Genomic DNA, 23,254 nt, shown 5'->3' with positions numbered 1-23,254 from the left:
AATGAGAGAGCTGGGTCTGATTCCCTGTTGCGGGGGTCACATATCCTTCCTTCTTTTACACCTCTGCACTGGGTGTATATTTTGCCTAAATTGTTGGAACTGAGCTACCAAGCATTTTGGGATGAAAGGGTCGGAGAGAAGCAGAGCACGTGCCATCATATCCCACCTGAGCACTTGAGACCCAAGGTTTTGGGGCAGATTTGCTTTTGCTTGGCCTTTTGGCTCCATTAGTCTTGTATTCCTGCCTTCAGGGGAGAAGTAGAGGAATCCCTTCCCTCCCCTGCTCCCATTTCATCCATTTCATCTAAATCATTCGCTTGATGATTCCAAAAATACGACTTACATTTCAGCAGAAATTTGGAGTATGCCTGCCATGTGAATGTTTCAATCTTGTGTCAACCGAAAATAATGGTAAAATTCCTCCTGACTTGGGAGGGAGCATGGAAAGGCTTTGTGAACGCACCAGTGATCATGCCAGTAAAGGTCTTTATCTCTGTGTATGTATTTTTTTCTAAGAAGAGAAGAGGAAGAAACTCAGAAATCTGAAAGGAGAAATAAGGACTCTAATCAGTTTATAGCTTTAAAGCATTGTTTTGTGTGTAATTAGCCTGGAATAGCATTTACAAAGGGCTTTTACTTAAAAAAAAATAACACTTTAATAAAGACTGTTGATGAAAATGTCACAGAGTTATTTTCAACAGTCTTTTGCTTCAGATTTCCCAAACGGGCACTCTGTTATTTTGTGCTGACTTTTCTGCTAATGCCCTGTAATTGTGTTTTACTTCCTCTGATTAAGGTGACAAGTAATTTGAATGGATATCACTTAGCACATTGATCCGAGGAGGTGGCAGGAAGGGACCACGGCTTTGCGCTGTAGAAATCAGAAGAGCTCGTCCTTTGCCGTTTAAGTAGATGCAGTTCTCCTGGTTTGGTTTGGTTTTGTTGTGTTTCATCACTTGTCCCTCGTAGTGGTGGTGTCCTCAAGAGGGAAGGTGGGACACAAAGAAGCCAAAGTGACCCATTAATTCCTGCAATGAGCATTGAGTCCTCTTCTTTCCCAGCGTTTCCTCTGTCTCCATTAATTTGAAACGCTGGCTAACGTTGCAGGATGAGTCCAACTAATTGCCGCGCACATTGTTTGCTTGCAGGTGGGGTTTTTGCTGGCCAGGTGCCATGGAAAGGCTTGTGGCCAAGCGCACTGGTCGCTGCCCTCGGCAAGTCTGACCCTTGCGCTAACCTGGCATCACGTGGGCTGTGCAGCACGCTGCCAAGCAAGGCAGCCGAGCTCGAAAGTGGCAGTGGTTTCGCTGGCTGCAAGAAACGCCACCCCAAATCATTTAAAATATTGTTTTGGGGTAGGTGGTGATTGCAAGTGGTCAGACCAGGTTGGAGGATAGAGGGAAAAAAACATAGTCTGGAGGCAAACAGCAAGGTAAGGGAGGAAAAAGAAGCAATAAATTTGAGAAGGATTTTATTCTCTGTTTTAAGTACAAATATTGAGTTTCTTTTCACTTAGCGTGTGCTTTAATCTGTGTACAGTGATGAGCATGTTTTTGGTAGGATGCAAGCAAGAAAAGACCTCGGTTCCTTGTGGCGCATCCAAGGAATATAAGCATGATGCAATTAAAAAGAAAGAAATGCAGGTGTGATACCAAATACACATCCTCATAACAATGTTTGTTAGGCAGTCAGAGATGCAACCAACTAGTTGCCATCCTATTTTTCAGTCGTATTAGAAACTCAGAGCACTCTGTAAGCACAATCAGGACAGTCCTGTGTCTCCTCTACACTAGATTTTGGGTTTTTGAATTCTGAAGTTATGAAACACCCAACTTAGGACATTAACCAAAATTCTGGATGTATATAGAGCGACCTAGCTGGAACTCCATTATGATCATTAAAAAAAAAAAACAGGCAACATTTTGAATACTTCTAAATGTGTGAAACCTTTGATGTATTTCCAGCAGTCCCATCATTTGTCACCGATGTCTGTTTAAAATACTCCTTTGCTGGAAAAAAATGCGTAAAGGTGCACATTACAGAAGCTAATGTTATAGTCAAATGCTGTAGTCAGATGGAGCCTTTTGCTTAAATACGCAAGCAAACAAAAGAAAGCCTTTGCTTGCAGCCAAATGATGTTATGTCGTTGTCCTGTTCAGCCTAAGAGGGAGACCTGATAAATCCGAACAGGAGATTTTCAAGGAATGCTGAGATGCCTCAGGCAGTCCTAATTCAGGGAATAACACTCATCCCCGAGACTCGTAATAGAACCTTTAATCTAAATCCACCTAGGAAGATATTGGCCACAAGTGCTTGAGACATAAAACCGAGACCAGCCGTGATACCCGAGGTCCAATGTCACTTCTATTAAGAGTGCTAACAAGTATTCCCACTAATCTGTAACAAAGATGTGACAAAGACTTTCTCAGTATATTCTCCTTTGATCTTAAATGCATATGGTATTGTTCATTAAATGTTGCAAGACCTCCCCTGAACTTTTCTAACCCTCCTCTTTTCTTAGCTACCTGGTCATACTTAAACTGTTTTAACAGAGAAGTTTGTAGTAGAAAATATGGTAGATGTTATTATTTATTATTTTATCACTTATGAGCATGAATTATAATAATATAATATGCTTTTCTCAAAAGCTTGTATAAACTTTGGTGAATTTTAATTCTCTTTATTTACATAGCCCTTAACTATGGACTGCCAAGTCTTAAGGGAAAGAAAAAAATGTGTACCGTCGTCTTTTCCTCAAGTTATTTCAGCTTAAGAGATGCCGTCCAGAAGTGATTTAAAAGCAGATTACAGCTGGAAAGCAGTTGGTAGCTAAATTGGGAGTCTGTAGTGGACACACTGTAAGTGGATGGCTGTGAAAAAAATTAGAACAATTTTGAATTCTGGAGTAAACAATCCTGACCTTCTAAGTGGAGCAGCTGCAAGGTTTCATTTAGCTGATGAGGGAGAAGGTTCTCAGCTGGTGTGAATTAGTGTGGCTTCATTGAAGTTGATGGATTTAGAACAGTTTACCTCGACTACATTTCTGTCCCTAGAAGTCTAGGCTTTTTATGCATTTAACTGTAACAACATCAATTTTGTATACAAACATCAACTGACTACAAACATGCAGTTTCTTCTGTGAAAAACCTGATGTTTTCCTCCTCTCGTACTCCGAGGAAGCATTCCAAATAAACAGGTGTTCTTTAACTAGAAGTAATATATTGCAAATCGATCCAGATTAGGGTAAGGTTACCGAAGGTTTTTATTTGAGGAAGTTGAGTTTAGAGAATTTCAGCTGCAGCTATTTTTTTCTCCAGCAAATTGCCACGTTACCGTGACTAGCAGCTCACTGTGTCTTGCTGTTACGGTGACAATCACACCTTTAATTACAATGATAAGAAACAGTTTTAACACAACATTGTCCTAAGGCCATTGGTAGTGATGACCGAAGTATTAAAGTTTTGTGTTTGTATGTGTGTATATGTTAAGGGGTTTTTGAAGGGTGAGAGAGCCTGGAGAAACTAGCAAGGGTGCTAAGATCTAATGCCTAATCTTAAATTTATAAAGTATGATCCTTTTAGACAGTGGGAAGAAAGTGAATTATTCTAAAACTCAGCTAAATTATCACACCCTGGAGGTAAAGGAATGACTTTTGGGGGAGCTTGTTAAAAAGGGTGCCCTTACAACATTATTATTTTTAAGTTCTCTGGAAGAAAGTCACCCAAAACATGTACAGTTTGCCCAAGATGCGGTCTTTGGGCTGAACCTTAGGAGGGCTGGACATTCTTGCAGTTAGTAAGAGGGGATTCATCTCATGTCACTTAGTCATTTAAGAATTAACCATCTAGTATCACGACACTCCCTCCATTTGCAGTGGATGCAGAAGCAACCCCATGTGGCGATATGTATCCCATATTAAAATAGATATATAAGAAATGCAGGCGAACTGTGCTCTAGAAATGCCTATACCTATGTTTTCAATATAGAAGGAGCCCAAATAGCTAGGTCACACTCAATACTTTTAGATGGTAAAATTAAATGAGATGGATCCTACCCTGAGAACTCTCTCTTCATTCTCTAAGTAGAGTGTGCACTACATTATAATTTAAAATTTGATGAAATTACAGCTCTCAAATGATGGCAATAAATCCTTTCCCTGGGGAAATACTGTTGATGACACATTTTCAAAGCTACAGTATGTAATAGCCCTCAGAAGCAGGGTGACAGTGAGGTTGGCCAGGTGAAGGAGGTAGGACAGTTTCTACCTGATGAACCTTGTGCTGCTCGGCTTCATCACGAGGAAGAGTGTGCTCTCCTCCAGCACCTCTTGCCTCCAACCTGCTGGTTGGAGTCTTCTCTTAGAGCATGGAAGAGATGGCTTTGAACACCGCCAAGCTGAAGAACACACTGAACGTTCAGCTTAATGCTTTATGCATTTTCCGTAAAAAAGGGGCACTGCTAATCCACATTTTAATCCACATTGCTAATCCACTGATGTCCACATTTTCTCAAGAAAATGGCCATACATGGACTTTAGAAGGAGCCAAGTGCTGCTCCCATGTGGCTGGCACCTTGGGTCGGGCTCCTAAGGGAAAGCAGGTCATTTGCTGCATCACACTGGGTGCTGGTGGGGGCAAAACCTGTGCAGCTGGACTGCTGGAGCACGCAGAACCGTCACCCCTTAGAGCACTTTTAGTTCAAATGGTCAATGTAAGGGGCAGGTTTTGGATCTTGACTTTGGACTTTTAGCTCAAGAGTCCTGTTTTACCCTTACTCTAGTGTCTAATGTAGGTTTGACTCCCCACTGCTCCACAAAGGAATAGCATTGATTTTTTACGTAACCAAAGTCAATGTGATTTTTATGTTACGCTTGCCTTGACACTTATGAAAATCCCACCAGTTGCTTTTTCGGCATTTTTGGTACCTCGGTATGCTGAAAAAGCCAGTTTTGACTAGTAGCTAGGAAAAAAAAAAGTGACCTTGCTAACTCTAACTCAGAAATACACAGAAATACAGAAATATTCCACATATACCTACAAGTGAAAAAAAAAAATAATGCTGGCATCATTCTCAAGAGTGAAAACGGTCTGCATTTTCCACAGCCTCTAATATTAATATAACTATTAATTTTTCCAATCATTTTTTTAGGGAAGCTGAGATGCCAGTATACAGTAATGGGTTAATATCAGTTTAATTATAGTAACTGTTATTTAGGAATGAAAATGGTTAAGCCCTAATCCTAACTGGGCTCTTCAAAGCAAACTGTTGTCTTTGAGAATGTTTCTGAAAGCCCTTGGGCATTGCCACAAGACAAGTAATGACCATAACTGCAAATTGGGCAAAACAACAAAAGCAGCAGCAACAAACTAAGCAAAGTCAAGTGCTCCACTACCCACAGATTTGCCTTTTTGTGAGAGGACAGGAGGAAGAACAAGGCACACATGACTAATATTAAACATGCTGCTTTGTTCAGCCCTGGAAGGCACTCGGGATATTGTGGCGATGTGGACTGCGTACGAACACACGTAGGGAGGAATACAAGAGTCTTCTTCCTCCATTTGCATATGTAGTTTCCATGATTTCTTTAGTTCGTTGCATATTTAGTTTTATTTGGGCACGGATCTCCCTAAAATTTGCTTGGAGCCACTAAGATGTGTGCACCTAAGATGTGGATGTGGTATCCAGCTCCTGGTTCATTAATTCCCTTGCCTTTACTTGCTCTCTGGCAAAATAAGGATGAGCCTTCCCTAGTTTGTGCTTCGTTATGATTATTTATGGTACAGTGGCATCAATTACGCTCCATGAGAACTAGTCACCATTCTGTAAGGTAATTAAAAACTGCTGAAAGCACTTGTTTTGTTCCAGGAGAGCTTCTTGGGTGTAGGTTACATTTATGAGCAGGCTGTTTAGCGAATGGCATTGTCAAACTGAGCAGGACTGTGGAAGTGCCTGGAAGAAAGACTGTAATTCAGTGTTTTATTGCAAGGTGGCAAGATAATGTACATATAGGAGTCTTTCAGGCTTGCCTTGACTCATATTTTTGGTGACCGAACCTTCCTCCTTCTTTGCAACTACCACTGGATAAACAATATCAAAAAGATTGGAGTAGAAAAATGATTTCTAAACAACTTTTTTCCCCCCATTTATGCAAAGTTCCACTTTACTTTTTCCCCAAGAGCAGAGGAATGATTAAGAGGAAACGGGAACATACAAATTAAAATTCAGTGTTAAGATGGCATACAAGTGATTACAGTCTCCACTCTAGTTGCTGTCTTAGAGTAAATGCTAAAAAAGAAAATCATTTATAGGTATAAATTTAAAATATGGATGAAATCACTGGCTTGAGTAGAACATAATTCACATTCACACCATATTTGTAGGAGCTTCTTTTACTATTCCAACATTTTTTTTAATTCATTTTAAGATGTTTTCTTCAGCTCATATATAGGGGGACCTCACAACTTTTCTAAACTATATTTCGTTGACCAACTTCCCTAGCTAACAGCTAGGGTTTTCAGCTTCCAGTGAAATTTCGCCTCTACTCGCGTCTGCTAGGATATATGAACTAGCCTTCTCCTGACCCAAAATTAGTCTTAACTTGTCAAAAGGAGACTATGTATTGGTATGTTTAAACTTAGCTTTCTGCTAAAAAGCACTGATGCAGCTTGTGTCTCTTGTTCAAAATGTTTTCCTCTTAGTACTAAGCCTCTGTTCATCACTTTTAAAAGAGCTATTGAACATGAGCACAGTTTTTAAAGAGTGATGTTGTTCAACATTTAAAAGAAAATATTAGGACCGATATATTCTTGAGCAGCAATTTACGCCTTAATAAAGCATTGTGGTATTGAATTCTGAATAAACTGTAAATAATGGAACCATCTACCTAGGGGATGATGAAAATATAAAAGTATATCAAGGCAGAGTAGCTTTTGGATCAATAGATAATCTTTCCAGCTGTCTCCTAGAGGCTAAATTACTCTATAAATGACAATGAGGAAGTCTTGGACATGCAACATGTAATACACTACGAGCTCTCCTAGGCATTTTGGCTTATACCTGAAGCAACAGGAAGACAGAGGAATGTGTGCAAATAATGGTCCCAAAGCATCTTACACAGTTTTAACCTTTTTTTTTTATTATTAGTGATAAATGGGCATGTTACACTGAGCTTCTACATTAGGCATTTTAAAGGAAAAGGAAAATAATTTGGTTAGGAACTCTTCCAAGTCTCTCTTGGTAGAGTCATACACATTGGTTTTGTACCTGTGACATTGTTTCTTGGCACTCCATTCCCTTCCTTATGTAGGTTACTATTGTTGGCTGTAGTCATCTGTCTGCTAAAAAAGTAGCTGACTATAAGACTTTTGTAAGAATGTGCTCAGAGTCATGGCTTTGCGTCTTACATGACTGTAGCTAATCCTCCCTTTTAAATCTCTGTGGCCACATAAGAATATTCATTAACATAACACTAAGTCCTCCCCATAATAGTTGTAGCAATTTTAGTCGTTTTATGTGCTGAAATTTCAGAAGTTTTGTGAACTCTTACGATTTCCATTTTGGGGGATTTAGAATTATTCAAAACTGACAGAACGGTCGTGGTCCAGAGCATCTTCTTTCTGCGGTGACTGTGTCTCATCCAAAACGTACCGTGTCTCTAGGCTGATTGGCCTGACTGGCCTTTTCCTAAATCTGAGATATTCTCTAGGGTTGAAAAAGAAAGTCCTATGAGTACCTCATGCTGGTCAAGAGAGTTCCCTAACGAGCAAGTCTTCGGGTATAAATGTCCTCAGTAGTTGTGCAAATATTGGAGAGAGTTTTATTTTACTTCCACAGTATGAACTGTGAACAGCTCATGCAAAGCAAAAATAGAGGAAGAAAATAAAATCTCTTTTAAAAGGAAAAACAGTGCTTTATCTTAGGAAAGATCATTCTGGCAGATGCTGAAATTTCCTAACATAGTTACACGGTTTTGGCTATTACTCTATTTATTTGCCTTCCAAATTAAATGGGATTGGAGTTCCTAATCTAACTAAGCACTTACCTTAATATTACACAGTTTTTCTTTGGGGCTTCTTAGATTTTGTTTAATATAGGGAGCACAATGATTATATTCTTTATTTGTTTTATAGGTTAGGAAATACCGTTGACAGTGGTTGAGACTGTAGGCATTTCCTAGAACAAAATGATGGTAACTGGATTTCTCCAGGTCCTCATTAACTAGACACGTGTGTGCTGAAAAGTTGCTCAACTTCTAAGGGCAGGTGGCAAATCAGGCTTAAAAATGCTTGAAAAATAAATCCAGGCAGCTGGATCTTACTTTGCCGGCCCAGGGAATGAGACGGCAGCCTTGGGGCAGAACTGTAATGGAAGTCCCTTTTTGACCTAGCAGAGTGTGTAGGAAGCACAGCCCCTGGCCAGGAGCCCTTTGAAATTAGCTCCTCCTGAGAAGCTGAAAATAAATCAGGCAGGCAGGGAAAAGCTCTAAACTAGGAGGGGAGTAACATGGCCTGGGAGAATTGTTTGGAAATATGCTGAGTATAAAACAGCATGCAAACCCTGCTAACGGTCATTTGCAATCAGGATATTCAATAATTAATATATTCTTCCATAGGAAAGTTCTCCTTACTACACCATGAGTCGGCGCGACTCTAGCCATAGGAACTGCGAATACCAATATTTTGGCCGACATGTTCCAGGAATTCTGTGCATTTTTCCTTCTGCTTTCATCCCAATGCCAGGAGCTCTTTTTTTACTTTCTTTTTATCCCATCTCCAAAGTGCCTTTCTTCCCCTCACAGAAAAAGCTTAACAGAGGAACGCCATGAGGTTTAATACCAAGCTTTTTGGTTTTTTTTCAGAAACACAGGAAACTGCTAAATTCCCTTCTATCCCTTCCAGGAATGGAGGCCAAAAATTTAGCACAGAGCAACATTAATATAAGCGTATTTAAGGACTTAAATAAATAAACCTTAATAAACTTATATTTTCAGCACAGAGCAGATGGTGTTTGACAGACCTGCCTGAAGCTATGTAACATCACATGCCATGCTATTTATTTTCCAACAATGTGATTTACTAAACGAATTTCTCCTTTTTCGAAATCGTACAGTGAAGCAAGGCTTTTGTAACAAGAGTAAAAGGCAAAAACCACTTTACAAGTAACAGGTGAAGTGCATTCAAGCTAAACAACACCTAAAATTCCTGTATAATGAAGAGCTGTGCAGAACGTGAGCACAGTCTCTAAGATTTCATCTGTGTTCATAATGATTTAATAAAATACTGCCACGGAGGGACGCAAGAGCCGGATCTCTGTGCACATTGTTTGGCAGCATGTTCTCCAGCATTGGCTCATACCAATTAGCATCTCAGACAAAATGCAGGCACGGTTTGGGCAATTGCATGGAGTAGGGACTCTTTTCAATAGGTAATTAATAGATGAGGCTTTTCCCTACTTTGGAGGGAAAAGGGGCTGGCCAGGTGGACATTGCCAGTTTGTGCTGGGTGGTGGTCTCCAGTTTTCTTGCATTTAGCAGTAGGGTGTACCTAAAGGGCCCCTCTTCTTGTAATTTAAAATTAGACAAAAAGAGCTATAGGATAAACTTGAAAAGGGGCTTAGATGCTAGATGTAAGATGTTGAGATGTCAAATGCTGGATGTAGGCTACCATGGCCCTACTCTCACTATTTAGTCAATGATAGTTTCCTCCAAAGACCAATTCAAAGAAGCCTAAGCTGGGAGCTTAATTCCCATACTCCAAGTCAGTCTCAAAATATCTGTCCTTCCTCCAGTAACTTTTCAGGGAATGTCAGGAGCCTTTGCTCCTAAACTTTGCCACATATCAGGTGCCTGATTTATTCAGTATCAGTACTTCCCATGGCTGGCCATCCTGGAAGAAGTCCCACATTCCTATTCAGGGCACTTCTATGACCCCTTTAATGGGGAATGTAAGTGCTTGATCTTGCAAGTGTTGAGTGCAAGGTCCACTTGCCCTGCACAAGCTCTACGGAGAATTGTTAACTAGTTGTTTTGTCTGATAGCTGTAAAATACCAGCTCAAGGTAGCCTTAAATGTCACGGATTTTGCTTTTCCATTATTCACATGGTGTTAATATTCACTGCGATTTGCATAGTTTGTCACACAGTACCCTGTTTTTTATGGGAAAAAAGGTCATCCTTGCCCCAGCAATAAATGTCTTAAAACATTTTGTGTGGTCGCAGATCTTCCTCTAAGTCTATGGATCAAAGCTGAAACACCGAGAAGGAAGAGAAGAATTTAAACAATATTACAGAAATTGAATTATTTGACTGGGAAAATAAAGCATCCCTGAACGCTAATGTTGCCAAGGATACTTGCTGCAGCTAGTCCACAGCACACAGCCGGAGTAATTGAAAATTTTCTTAGAATGTAGCTTTATAGTCGAGCAGACCTGGAACCTGGCTGGAAGTAGTTCATCTGACAGTCCCCGCTGTAGCATTTCAACAGTTAGGATGGCCCTGCCATACCCAGCTTAGCTGCCCCAGGCTGTCTCATTTTTAATGTGAAATTTCAGCCTGCGAAGCTATAGATTGTGTGCATGTATGACAGCTGCTGTCTCGGACAACGTACCAGGGACTGAATTCAGGACGTCTAAACCCAAAAGGACGTGCTGCAAGTGCGTAGGCTGAAGAGCCATAGGTCATTAGCGGGGGAGCAGCAAATCTCGGTCTAAGGATAAGCACAAGAAGAGGGAGCTAAAAACATCAGCGGGTTACGCGGATGAATCCTCTTGCATCAAATGTTTTCTCTCTCTGCTTTCCGGTTTCAGTTCGTGTCGTAACTTCTGTGAATTCGTGATGGATTCTCTTTAGATACCTGCGAGGTTAAATTTATGTTTTGTGTTACATTCTGCAGGCATTTGGCATTGTTACGTTTGAATTTCTAAATAAAAAAGGGGTTTTACGGATTTCCAGGTGATCATAAATGCATGGGCCTCATATCATAATTAAAATTGCAGACAGTAATAGAAAGCAAGCGTTCACTCAAATGGTTAAGGCAGAAGATTACAGCACAGGCCGCTCGCCGGCGAGGCCTCGCGGAGGTGATAACACAGCGCTGTGCCTTTGCGAGACCGTTGCTGAAAGGCTGTGCTTAATCGCCATCCCACCCCAAAAGTGAGTCCTCAACAGATCCCAGAAACGCATGCTATTAGGCTCAGCTGGAATTAGCAAATCGTTCTTAATCGGATGCACGGAACAATTCTAAATAGGAATATTTTTTAAAAAGCACTGGGAAAGAAAGGGGATTGCTAGGAGGAATGGAAGATCGCTGTGATTCTTGCTAAAAAGCTATCAAGCGGAGTTCAATGTGCAAAGAGATGTAACAAAGCTTTAGAGAAGCAGTCATCTCTTAAAAGATATGTCATACAGCTGACAAAGTCACTTAAAGCCTTCTGTACCGTGGTAGCTACAAACTATATTTTTTCATAGATTTTGAGCCGCAAAACACTTTTTTTCCGCCCCCTTTTTAATCTTCATGGGCATTTTTGCTTTGAGACTTCCTGCAGGAAAGTGTTTTAAGTGGAAGTTGTCTTTATACTGCACTTAACGTCTGCCGCTATGATTCCTGTTGCAGGCGTAAGGACCATTTTCCTTCTGTCCTCAAGCTGTGTTGCTGCTTATTATCATGTTTAACATTCCCGGTGCCTGGCAGGCTGGAGATTAGAAACTCTTAATATTCGTTTTATACTGAAAGGTCTCGCCAGATTTTTGGAGCACGGGCTATAATATATGCACATAATATATTGGTGGAAAAGTCCTGAACTCTCTAGTGAGTCACCTTAATCTTTCGTCTTATCATTTTAGGGCTGTTTTAAAATAATCTGCAGTGCCCCCACGCATAAACATGTTTAAAACATTATGTTGAAAATAAAAGCTTAATGGAAGCAAACAAAGAGCAATGCATAGATTTGCTTTGATACATCTGTACTGTTAAAAAAAAGATACGTGTTTTGGAGAATGTTCTCCTCTAACTCCGTAATTTCTTTTATAACAGACTGGGCGGAAGGAGAAAGGGGACCCGCTGAACATTGCTATTGACAAGATGACCAAGAAAACACGAGACCTACGAAGACAGGTAACCTATGGCTTTCATAATACTTCTTCGTTTTTTCAGAAAGTCATTGCTTTTCAATTTCAGACTTTGTCACTTGTAGAAGCATAAAGAATGCATGCCCTTATTTTTTTACATTACACTCGACATTAAATGAAGGATCAGTACCTCTCCTTAAGGAGAGCTTGCAGTATACTACATATCTACCCCCAATACTCTTAATATCTGGGAGGGTGGGCAGACTGCGCAGACCTTCACTGCCTTTGCTTCCAAGCATCCCCGGCTGTAAAAACACTGGCATATGTGCTTATTTGTATTTACACGAATACTCTTATTGAAATGACAGGAACCATGAGCAGCATATGAAAATGTTTGTAAGAGCAGAATATTTTCAAAGAAAAATTTCTAGGTATGTTATTAAATGAAGGTGCTGTGAGACTAGGGATAAGACTGATAAACAGCAGTAAAGCATAGTTTCAGCCAGAAAGGCTGGCTTTCTCATATTGCTTTTATCTTTGCGGTTGGTAATAAGGCTGGAAGATTTGTTCAGAAAGCTTGCGATGGAAAAGAACAGGAGGAATATTGGAAACCAAAGAGAGAAACCCCCTAGGAGTTTCTCTTTGCCCTTTCAAAGTTACAGCGGGAGGGATTACCTTTCTCTTTTTCTGGCCCGTTTTTTTCCTCTTTTGAGATGATCCCAATATTTTGGGTTTATGTATATTTTCTGTGAAAAAAATGACTACTGACCACTCAAAGCTTGAGTCTGTAGAAATAGTCCCAAACACACAAATCTGCAATACCAAATAAGGACTTAAATGCACCTGCAGGTACCTATTTGCGTGATAGTCTCAGAAAGAGTGGCATCTACAGGCACTTTGGAGTCAGTGCTGTGCACCTCCAAAACTCAGCTCATTTCGCTTGTCACCAAACTCGCAACGAACATGCTTGAGGAGAGCTGTCTCAGAGCTTACTTCTCCAAATGATACAAATATTGCAACGGCCTTGCAGACTATATGAATCATCAGCTCCCTTGGATCAAGCCTAGCATCACATCTGCTGCTCGGCGGATAACAGGAGGCGGAGCTCTGCTGCTCTGACCTCCAAATTTGTGGCGTCCCCACTTCTGCAGCGGCGCTTGCACCATGTGTTGCCTCCCACCTCTGTTCTTACCGCTCGGAGGAAGTAGCAGACTAACACATGAGTTACTGCGCTGCGCGAGGCTCGCAGCAGTTGCCTGAATTACTCATCTGCGAAGCCAAATTTACTCTGAAACGTGATACAAAAGTGGCACCTTTCTTAATAAACGCTCTACTTCTAGGGTATATTCAGCCCCATGGGTGCGGAATTCAGTCGAGAAGAAGTTGGAACTCTGCATGTGGGTAAAGCGAAGCACGTGTATAAACGTGTTCCTGCTTAGAGCTGAGGTTTTTTAGGTAGTTTCTGATGTTTGTGTCTACGTATGCCACGTAGGAATAGTATTTATTTAAGCTCTGGAAGTTGCTAGTAAGCTAATAAAGATTAGATCATAATTATGCTAGATTTTGCTCAAGCATGTAGGAAGATGGAGTTTCCATGATCTCTATTCTTACCATAAATCGTTATGCTTTTGAATCACAGTCTACATCCTGTTTCATCCTATGTATAATCAACAGTATATATGCTAGAGTCTACCGAAACCTGCCTATGCATCCTCTCCCGGCCAAGTTTCAGACTATGTGAATGTCACTGAGGGCTTAATTTAATGCCTGGGAGGTTGAAGTTCAAGAAAAAACAAACAGGAATTCGGATTGTGGTGTTATACTGTCCCAGTCTTTCTATTTTTGAGGTATATCATGGTAGAGACAATAAACTTGGAGTACTGTAGCCTTCTTTTTTTTAATGAATCCCGTTTAAAGCAACCTTGCCTATCAGATTTATGAAGCTTAATGTTACCACCAAAAAAAATGAATAGGCTACAAAATACGTTCTGGTAATGAAGAAAGTAAATATATTTCATTCGGTAGCCAAGCTCCCTTCTAGGCTTCAGTAGTCAACCATCGAAGACTGATTTTTCTTTCTCTCGCCAGGTTACTTAGCTCTTTATTTCTGAGATTTTATTGGATTACCTAAAGAACACGTGGACATGTGGAATGATTGTAGCTGGGACACACGGTGCTAAAATTCCATCTCGCAATTTACAGTCACATCAATATATCCCATTCTGATGGAATTACATTTTTTATGCTCATCATTTAAACTCTCCTGGGCATTGGAAAACTATTATGGAGATCTAATTATACGTCTTAATATAAATTGCCAGTAAGAGGAGCATCAACCTAAGTCAGACTGAGCAAGTTCTTGGAAGCAGGCAAGTCTCACCAGCCCATTGCTTCCTGCTGCCATTGCTTGCTTTATTCTGAACGACTTGGAAAAAGCGCAGAGTTCTGTGTCTGATAACAAGTCATGCCAATTGGCAGGATTTGGGGTCTTTTTTCCCCCAGTACGCCAGGCTGTCGTGAAAAAAAGTAATGCACAACCTAAAAGCTGAACAAAACCATCTTTCACTGTGTGATACAGCAAGCTAGGATGGTGACAGCAGCAGGATACTCGTTGCTGCCGGTTATTTTGTTTGGTTGTTTTATCTCCTTAGGGGCAAAGAGAGGGAAAAAAACCCCTAACCCTATAGTTTAAATACTACAGCTAATCATAAAGCAGCATGCGCACACAGCATTTCGCGCCTTGCAGCTCTGCGGTGACATTGAAACAGAGCAAAGCGGGAAGGACACACCGAAGGATCTGGCTAAGGCACAGCCCGATGCGCGGCGAGGACCGAGGCGGGCTATAGATCATCCGGAGCGGGGCTGGCAGGGTGACGGCTGTTCTGCTGTCACCACCGCTGGCGTCCCACCTGCCCACGGTGCGGCCGCCTGCCACCGCTACCCCCGTCCCTTGCCCGTGTTTTCTGGTCCGGATGATCTTGTTCTGTCTGCATCAGCAAGTTTTCCCACAAGGTATAATGATGAAAACCACTGCTTTTCTCCTAAAGAGCAGATATTGCTCTAAATTTTAAGAGCAGTTTGTCTGCAGTGTACTCTCCAGTAGATTGAAATCAAATAATTCCTCTTTTTTTTTCCACTCAAGCCAAGCTAATACTTCATATTCCTCCAAAAGGGAGGAATTCTAGGGAAATAGGAATAATTTTTACCAGCAATTCCCAGCTTATACTGGAAATGTCACTCACATGCAGCTGTTGAGGAGAAGACATCTACCTCTTGCAGTCTTAAGATTATGTCATTGCTAAAGCTAGTTAAAAATACTTTATAGAATAAATACTCAATGGAAAATCTTCACTTTCTTTAAAACTGAAAAATTTCATAATATCGTGTTTATTTAGCCAGAAACTCAGTTTTGAAAATAAAACAGAAGATGTCTGACCATGTCGAAAAGACATATTTTGCATTTTTTCAATAGCTTCAATTTTTCATTTTGAATGTTATTATTTATTCCAACTTTGCAGTGCAAATATAAATATATATGTATAAATAAATATTAAAAATTAAAGTGGAAATCAAATTTTCAGAATTATCAAGAAAGTTATCAATCATTTTCAGGTGTTTTGGTCATAAAGCATTTTGAAGTTTGCAGGTTTCATTCCAAAGTAGAACAAAGCAAAATTTTAAAAAATTGTATTAAAATGGAATTTTCAGTTCTCCTTGCAGTTTCAGACAATAAGATTTTATAGTAAAATATATGAATAGGAAGTGTGAAGTGGTAAGTCCAGAAATAACTGTATTACCTGTTCCAGTCTTCAGACTGATGCACTGGGCTTTTATTTCCTAATGAAGGAGTGGCTGTCTAATAGAAATTAAATTAAGGCCATTGTTCTCTAAATCTATGTGTACAGTATCAAAATGTATTGTCTGCCATCTGTTTATTGTTAAGTGATCTTAGGAAATGAGTTGCTGGTTCCAGTCCAGTTCCTTTTTTGAACCACAAAAAAGCAAAATAGCATCAACATCCTGTTAGTAGCTACAGGTACCAACATCCTGTTGGTAGCTAGGACGGTGATTTTCAATATGGACAAAATAATCATTTCGAGACATGAAATACCTATGATTCTTCTCATGATCATATGAATTCTTCACACCACTGTCTGTTCTTTTTAGCAAAAATGTCTTCTTCTAAGAGTATCTTTTCCAGGCAACATCCTAAAAACCTCTGAAGAGTATGTGTGGTGTAGACACAGGACTCAAAAACACATTGTGAGCAACTGAATTGATGAAGTCTTGTTTTCCGTAAATTTGTACCATCTGTATTAGGCTTCTGACAACAGTCTCAGGTCCTCCCACAAAGTCTCCGATTGCCATGTTTCCTCTGATTTTGCTCATATCCATTCTTCTCCTTTCTGCTGCTGCCTCCAGCGCCCTGGCTCCCTGGTCAGCTGGTAGGTGGGGTGGAGCAGTGCTGAGCTTGGCTTCGGCACACTGTGCTGCTGACGGGTGGCTGGTGTCCACGTGGTCTTTGGCCAACTGGGGCGAGTGTTGGTGCACGGGCTGGGCAGCTACTGAATTTATTCTGCAGATTTCCCTCCGTAGGACTCTGATTTGGGTCACCTTTCTCCTACCCACAGAAGTTCTCATCAAAATTGTAGCTATTTCATGTTCGCAAGACTGTTCCTGGCTGTCAGATTTGTTTGAAATCGGACACTGGATTAAAATGTGTCAGAAAGAAGGGGCGATACAAATATAACGAGCTTCATTTCCTCAGAAAACTGGTCTAGACAAAAGTATTTCTGGTCAAGACGTTTGTGAGCATCTCCTGCTCTGTCTTTTCCCTGTCTTCTCCCATGTCTTCTATATGTGTAACAAAAGTTTGAATTAGATAAGTCTTTTTAATGTTCTTACACCTTTCTGTCTTATCTCTTTTTCTAGCTCTTGAAAGGCAGCATAGCTCCTTTTGCTCTTTATGTCAGTCAGTTCTGCTTAGATTAAGTTGTATTGCTATTGTTTATGAATACTATTTGAGGTAAAAAAAAAAAAAACACAACATTATTTAGCACTTTGAAATCTGCTGAAAATTCACGTAGACTCCAGAGAGCCTGTCAGAGTAAAAAACATGAGTATTAAGCCATGCAGTGAGACTAAAGGGACACCTAAAACTGAAAAACCGTGTTCCACTGGAGCACATTTTATGGCATCTAACCTATACAATGCAAAATATATTATGAATAGACACTTATATAATGTTTTCAGTCTGCGGACTTAAATCTTTCTCTCCAGGTACATGCATACCTTTCTGCTTTTGCAATATGTGAGCATATTGCTCATATTGCAGGAAATGTCAGACCCCCTCCAAAAGAGCACACATTACCACCATCATTCTGGGGGCAAGCTACTGTCTTATATACAGACCAGATGACTGGTCAGGTGTTGTTGGGAGGGTCAGTGGCACCTAGAAAAGATATCTTGCATTCTTGAATCATGACTGAGTGTCTTAAGTTATATATTCATCCTCTCCCCCTTCTAACAAGCTTTCCAAAGACAAGCAAACCCTACTGTCCAGTTTTCAGAAGAATAACCTGAAACACAGAGATGAAGTTGCCTCTGGAGGTGTAGCTGCCTCAATTTAGATATTCTGTATTGTATGAGTGTTAAGAGATACACAGCATCTGTACATTAAGATAAAGCCTAAGGGAAGTGCGAGTGCTCAGGAAGGAAAACAAAACTAAGAGGAACACAGTGAACCTAGTTCAAATCCAACTTAATTGGTATTAGATAGCCAATTCCTTTCAGCTCTTTTGAGAAGCTGAACAGAACACCCAAATAAATAAAAGCTCATAAAAAAAAAAAAAAAAAAAAAAAAAAAACTGATCGTAAAGGGAGAATTCACACCAGCTGATGTCAAGTGCAGAAATTGCCTGGTTATATAACAAAGCTGCCTTTCCTTAGCTCTCTCCAGTAGTCAGCAGAGCAAGTCCCCTCTGGAGGGTGGTTTAGAGCAGCAGTAACATGGTTTGGAAGAGCTCATCTTCCTTCATGTAGAGGGAGCGATGAGAGAACAGCTTCCTAATTTAGGCACCTCTAAGATGGGCGCCCACAGGTAGGTTGTGTGAATATTGCTTTTTCATTCAGTCCGTGCAGTGAGGCAACACCACAGCAACAGCTTCACTTCCAGGAGGGCTGGTGAAGCAAGTTCTTTCTCTCATTACTATAAAAGTAGGTTTTGATGCCCCCTTTGTTGCAGGGTCAAGAGTATAAATCCTGGTAATGGCTTTATTAATTCATCATCTGTATATTTCAAGGAGAGTTAAAAACATATTTATAGAGAGAGGGTCACAGACTTTACCTAACTCATGTAGCATTGTGAGAATTTATTAGAGCTTATCCAGTATTTTGAAGATGCAAAACCTCATGTAAGCACTAAGTAGCAGCAGAATTGTAATTCAAAGAGAATTGTATCTTTAAAATGTAGTCTTATGCGAAGGTTTACTAAAGATTTATTTTGTAGAGGCACAGTTGAAGTAAGGTCATGTTTAAATAGATGATCCACAGGACTCTCTTGCTAAGACTGTGTTGTATTACCAAAGATAGGGTATCAGTCATTCCCACGGGAACGTGCAGTGGATTGATGATACTGCCTCCTCCTGTGACATGGGAATGCTTCTTGACATGTTAGCATTTTTTTTTTTAAAGTGAGCCAACCATAACTCAATCTGAATGTCTAACCTGAGGCCACCTGCAGCATCAGCTGTTGCTCATTAGAAACTCATCACCTCTTTGGTGTTGCTTAATAGGTTGTGTTTTCACCTGCAATGACTTCACTGCTCCTGCATAGGGAGATCTGCAAGCTGTCTTGATAAAAGCAGTCTGTCAGGGCTAGCATGGATTTCTTCCATGGTTGTTTCTTGTATATGTTTAATACGGATGGGCTGTGTTGCCGGTATGTCAGTCTTTTTTACTGGCTTTTTTTCTTTTTTTTATCAGCTCATATGAAGGTATTAGGCACGAATCTTGTGTAAGGCTGTGTTGTAAAGCAGTGATAGTAATGCTCCATTTGATAAAGCTCTCTGCTCTTTCAGCTGCCGCTGAATTTATAGTCAATCCCAAACGCAAGAGGACAGGCATGGACTCTGACTGGAGGAACTGCACCCCTCCGGCATGGCCTTCAGTCCTGCAGCCACGTTTTGCTACTGCTGCTTAACGGACTCGTTGGGATATTTACTTTAGAGAAGGTGTTTTAGAGAAACACTTAAAGATCTGATCTCAGTATTAGGAGCAATGGACTGTTTTTTAAATGGCACTTAAATGGGTGATCTTTGACTTGAGTTTACTGGAGTGAATGCTTCTTTGTCTCCCTCAAAATGTATTTCTTCTAGATCTTTATCACTGTGACATTGAGGTTTTTATGGCACTCTGAAGTGCTTCAGAGGAAGTGGAGAGTGCTTTAATACTGCTGATTTACTCTTGCAGGTCTGCAGTAATTTCCTTACTGCCTAATTATAAGGCTCAGTTTAATTTACTCTACACATAATGTTTACTGATGCACATATGGTGCCGTATTTCAAGAAATGATGCCCATATCAGGTAGTTTTGTGCAAGGCTATGGTGTAATGCTTTCATGAAGCGAAGAAAATCTTGATCCACGGTGTGATACTCGTGATGGATTTGTCTGGCAAAATCCAAAGAGTGTCCTGGCTGTAGCCGTCTTAGCTGTCAGGTCCTTACTTCCAAAAGCCATGAGTTGGCATCAGTCTATTAATTCTCCATCAGACACTTTGAAAGTGCAACCATCTCTGTTTGCAATATAGGTCTGTCAAAAAAATTGAGCCAAAATTCAGTGGCAAATATATTGTGCACAAGTAGATTGCTGCACATAGTTTGGCTGTGATCCCTCAAATGGGTCCAGTAACTCAGATATCCTTCACTAGATCTTTGTACGCGCTGAAGGAAGGCTTGAAGGCACCTAGCATCTGTGATCACTGCAGAAAAGCACGTATGGAATTTTTAAAACTCGTCTTAATGAGGGACGCTATAAACACGAGGGAAGAAGCTCGGCAGCAGCGTATGATGTTGGTGCTCAGAAAGAAAAATCCATTCTGAGAAGTTTTGATTGATGCGGCGTAGTTTTACATACAGAAGCTTTCATTGTTTCATAGCGCTAGCCTGCGAGTGACCCGTCGACAGCTGAGCTAATTTACAGAAGCTTGGGGTTTATAAAGACAGCTTCAAATTTTGGTGTTGGTTATCAATAATGCAGTAGCGAGAGTTAGGGATGAGTATAAATGTAGAGTAAAATATACTGCCTTTCTACAGACTTTTATAATTCTATCCTCCTAATGGATTTATGAGCAATGGTAAGGAGTAGATAGAATTTAATTTCCAAATGGGATTTTAATATTGCATTTGTTTCTTAATTGACATTCATTTTGTCCAGTAATACTATTTCTCAAGTACTTTAAAACGTCTTTAATGCTACTTGTTGTTATGCAAACAGAAATACAAGAAGGTTGGTTTCCTCCCCCCACCCACTCCGTTCTGCTTTGTAGATGTTATTACCACAGAAAAACAGCAATGCAAGAAGACTACAACTTAACTTTTTTAAAATACAGATGGTAACTGACAGTCTCAGATTAGTGATCTCTGCCCGCAGGGTTATGGGACAGGATCAGTTCTCGACTCTGAGCGATTCTGGGGAAGGATGATGATGATTTCATTTCTGCTGAATGCAGTCAATCTTTAATCTTGTGTTTCAGCCATTTTTCTAGGACTTTGGATAGATAGGTCTACAAAAGATGGCTGCCGTATGCTTTCACCAGGGCTAAACCCCTGGGTCTTACGGACACTGATAATATCTAGTAGGCCAGTCTGTTCATGGGTAGGTGGGAATGCATATATGATGCACTGTTGCACTATGATCCCTTTGAAGCTTATTAGATGCAACTACATTTAAGTGAAGTCACTATGCATGTTTGAGTGTACAGTGAGAATAACTTCATGAAGAGCTTCCATTGACTGTGTCCTTCCCATTTGTCACCAAATAGCTAGTTAACCTCCCCAAAACAATTTACTCCCCAATTTCTGTAATGCTTTGATTTACTGCTTTAGAAAAAGCGTCAAGCTCTGAAGCCAGTCTACCTGCCTTAATATTTTGTCTCAGGTGATGTTGAAATGATATTTAATGTGTTGTGGCTGTCAGTATTAGAGGACGTTTAATCCATGCCTTTCTTATTCTTCCTCATCAATATTAGGATATTATTGTTCTAGGTAGACATAAGGTAAGGCAGAGTTTTGGCCTTGATATTACTCATCTCTGGTGGATTCTTTCCCCTGTGCTGATAAAATATAAAGTTTCTGTGCTTTTATGTAACTGGAGTGATGTGCTTAGTGAGTCCTAGGCTTTTTCATGCCAAAAATGGTTTTCTGAAAAGGCAATATAAACTCCTAAGTCACTAAAATTGACATAAGTTTCTAAAGCTCTCAACTGTTCAAAGAAAGTGAAATCAATGGGAATTAAGTATATAAGTACTTGGTAACTAGGTTCTTCTGTGGTTCTGGCCATATACCATTTTGAGGATTTCTTTGTAGTGACCTACTGCTAGGAGGAACTTTTTACCCTTTTCTTTCAAAGTTCTGGTGAAGGCCTGTTACTTGAAGTTGCTTTTCTTTAGTGAATTCAGCCCTAGCCTTTTCCTTATTAGAGAAGTGTCTGCTTGGGAGAGAAAAGATCACACGCAGGAAAAATACATGAAAAAGTGAATAATCAGTTGCTGCAATAACATTTCTTCCTCAGGTTTGTCTTTAGGCTCAAATCTTAAGAAGTATGTAGTATATTGTGGAGATCCGTAGTTTAGGTCTGAGAGTGTGATATAGGCTCTATTTGTTCAGCTCTTTAGTGCTTAACCTATTGTTAAGGCAAAACTAACACATTAGCGTACTCTTCCCAAAAAAAAAGTGTTATTTTGAGGATGTGTGCAGCTACTTATCACATATCATAGATGATAGCATGCAGAATCAACTGATTACTTTCTTTTTAGCCTAATATGGCAGTAACTTCTAATGGTCACAGTCTTATTCTCCAGGCCTCCATTTCACAATATATTTGAAGAAGACTTATTTTAGCTGCAGAGGAGAAGCTTTTTAATTCAATCTCTGCCAAGGAAGTTAGGACCTGAGTGGGAACAATTTCCAGCAGCAACTTGTGGGTTTGGAGCTGGGTTTGGGTTGTGAAGCCTGTGAAATGGAAGCTGGTGAAGCTGGTGTTCCTTGGTAGACTCTTTGATAGCTTTGTACCGCTTTATTAGTGACAAAGCTTAACAATCTGCTGGAGTCATTAATCTCCTGCTGTGACATTACCTTCCAGTGTCAGGATTAGACATTTAATTCTCTACATGACTGTAAGCAGCGTTGAGACGTTTTCATTCAAACATTTTTATCTACCCATGAAAAACCTCATTTCAGTGGGCAGTTTAACCTCTTGGAGCTCAATTATTGCTGTGAATCGGCCGTGATGAAGCAGAGCTAAACAGCGCTTGGAGCCGGGGAGCACGGTGCTATCAAAAACAGCAGCCGACTCTGTGCACCATAAACTGACTAAATTGGCTGTACTGGAAAGGCATAAAATCTGCCCTGTGCTACACTGTTCATACTTAAAAAATATTTATTTACAGGTCTTGCTGTTTTCCTTTCATATTGTTGTGCTGGTCTGGTAAGCTAATTATTTGTTTGGCTATGGTTAAACTTTTTCATGGAGAAAAGTACAGATCTCTGATAATTAGTGAAGTTAAGTGCCTGCTCTGGCAAATAGAGCTTCATGCAGTAGAGGCTCCCCACATGTTGAAGCCACCTGTAACTTAAACTCAGGGGAAAAAACTAAAGCATGGTCTAAAGAATAGTATATGTCATAATATTTATGTCAGAATATAGGGTAAAATAATAAATTATGAAGACATTATTAATGTACATATCACAAGCTTGGATATATTCTTAAAATAAAAAATTGAGTTTAAATGGTCATATAAAATGCAACAAAAAGTCAAGTCACACGTTTCTTGCATTCCCTTCTGAACTCAAGCCAGCTGTATGAAACAATAAAATCTCTGGATATATAAGCCATTACTCAGGCTGGACTTTGTTGCAGTATACAGAGGAATATGAGAGAATTTTTCCAGTAATGATTTAAGTTGATGAATAG

The 23,254-nt window shown here is 40.1% G+C and overlaps 1 protein-coding gene across 5 annotated transcripts in view; it reads left to right on the top strand.

The window, feature by feature from the left end:
- The window catches only part of CTNNA2 (catenin alpha 2), a 466,069-nt gene that overhangs the window by 334,534 nt on the left and 108,281 nt on the right, over positions 1–23,254 (top strand). For all 5 annotated transcript variants that reach the window (XM_064511622.1, XM_064511625.1, XM_064511624.1 and 2 more), the window contains one exon: positions 12,029–12,109. In XM_064511622.1, coding sequence (XP_064367692.1) covers positions 12,029–12,109 — 81 coding nt within the window. The remainder of the gene's footprint in view (positions 1–12,028; positions 12,110–23,254) is intronic.

This window comes from Dromaius novaehollandiae, chromosome 4 (genome assembly GCF_036370855.1).
Source record: "Dromaius novaehollandiae isolate bDroNov1 chromosome 4, bDroNov1.hap1, whole genome shotgun sequence".
In the NCBI taxonomy this organism is placed as follows: Eukaryota; Metazoa; Chordata; class Aves; order Casuariiformes; family Dromaiidae; genus Dromaius; species Dromaius novaehollandiae.
This window is presented reverse-complemented; position numbering and strand designations above follow the sequence as displayed.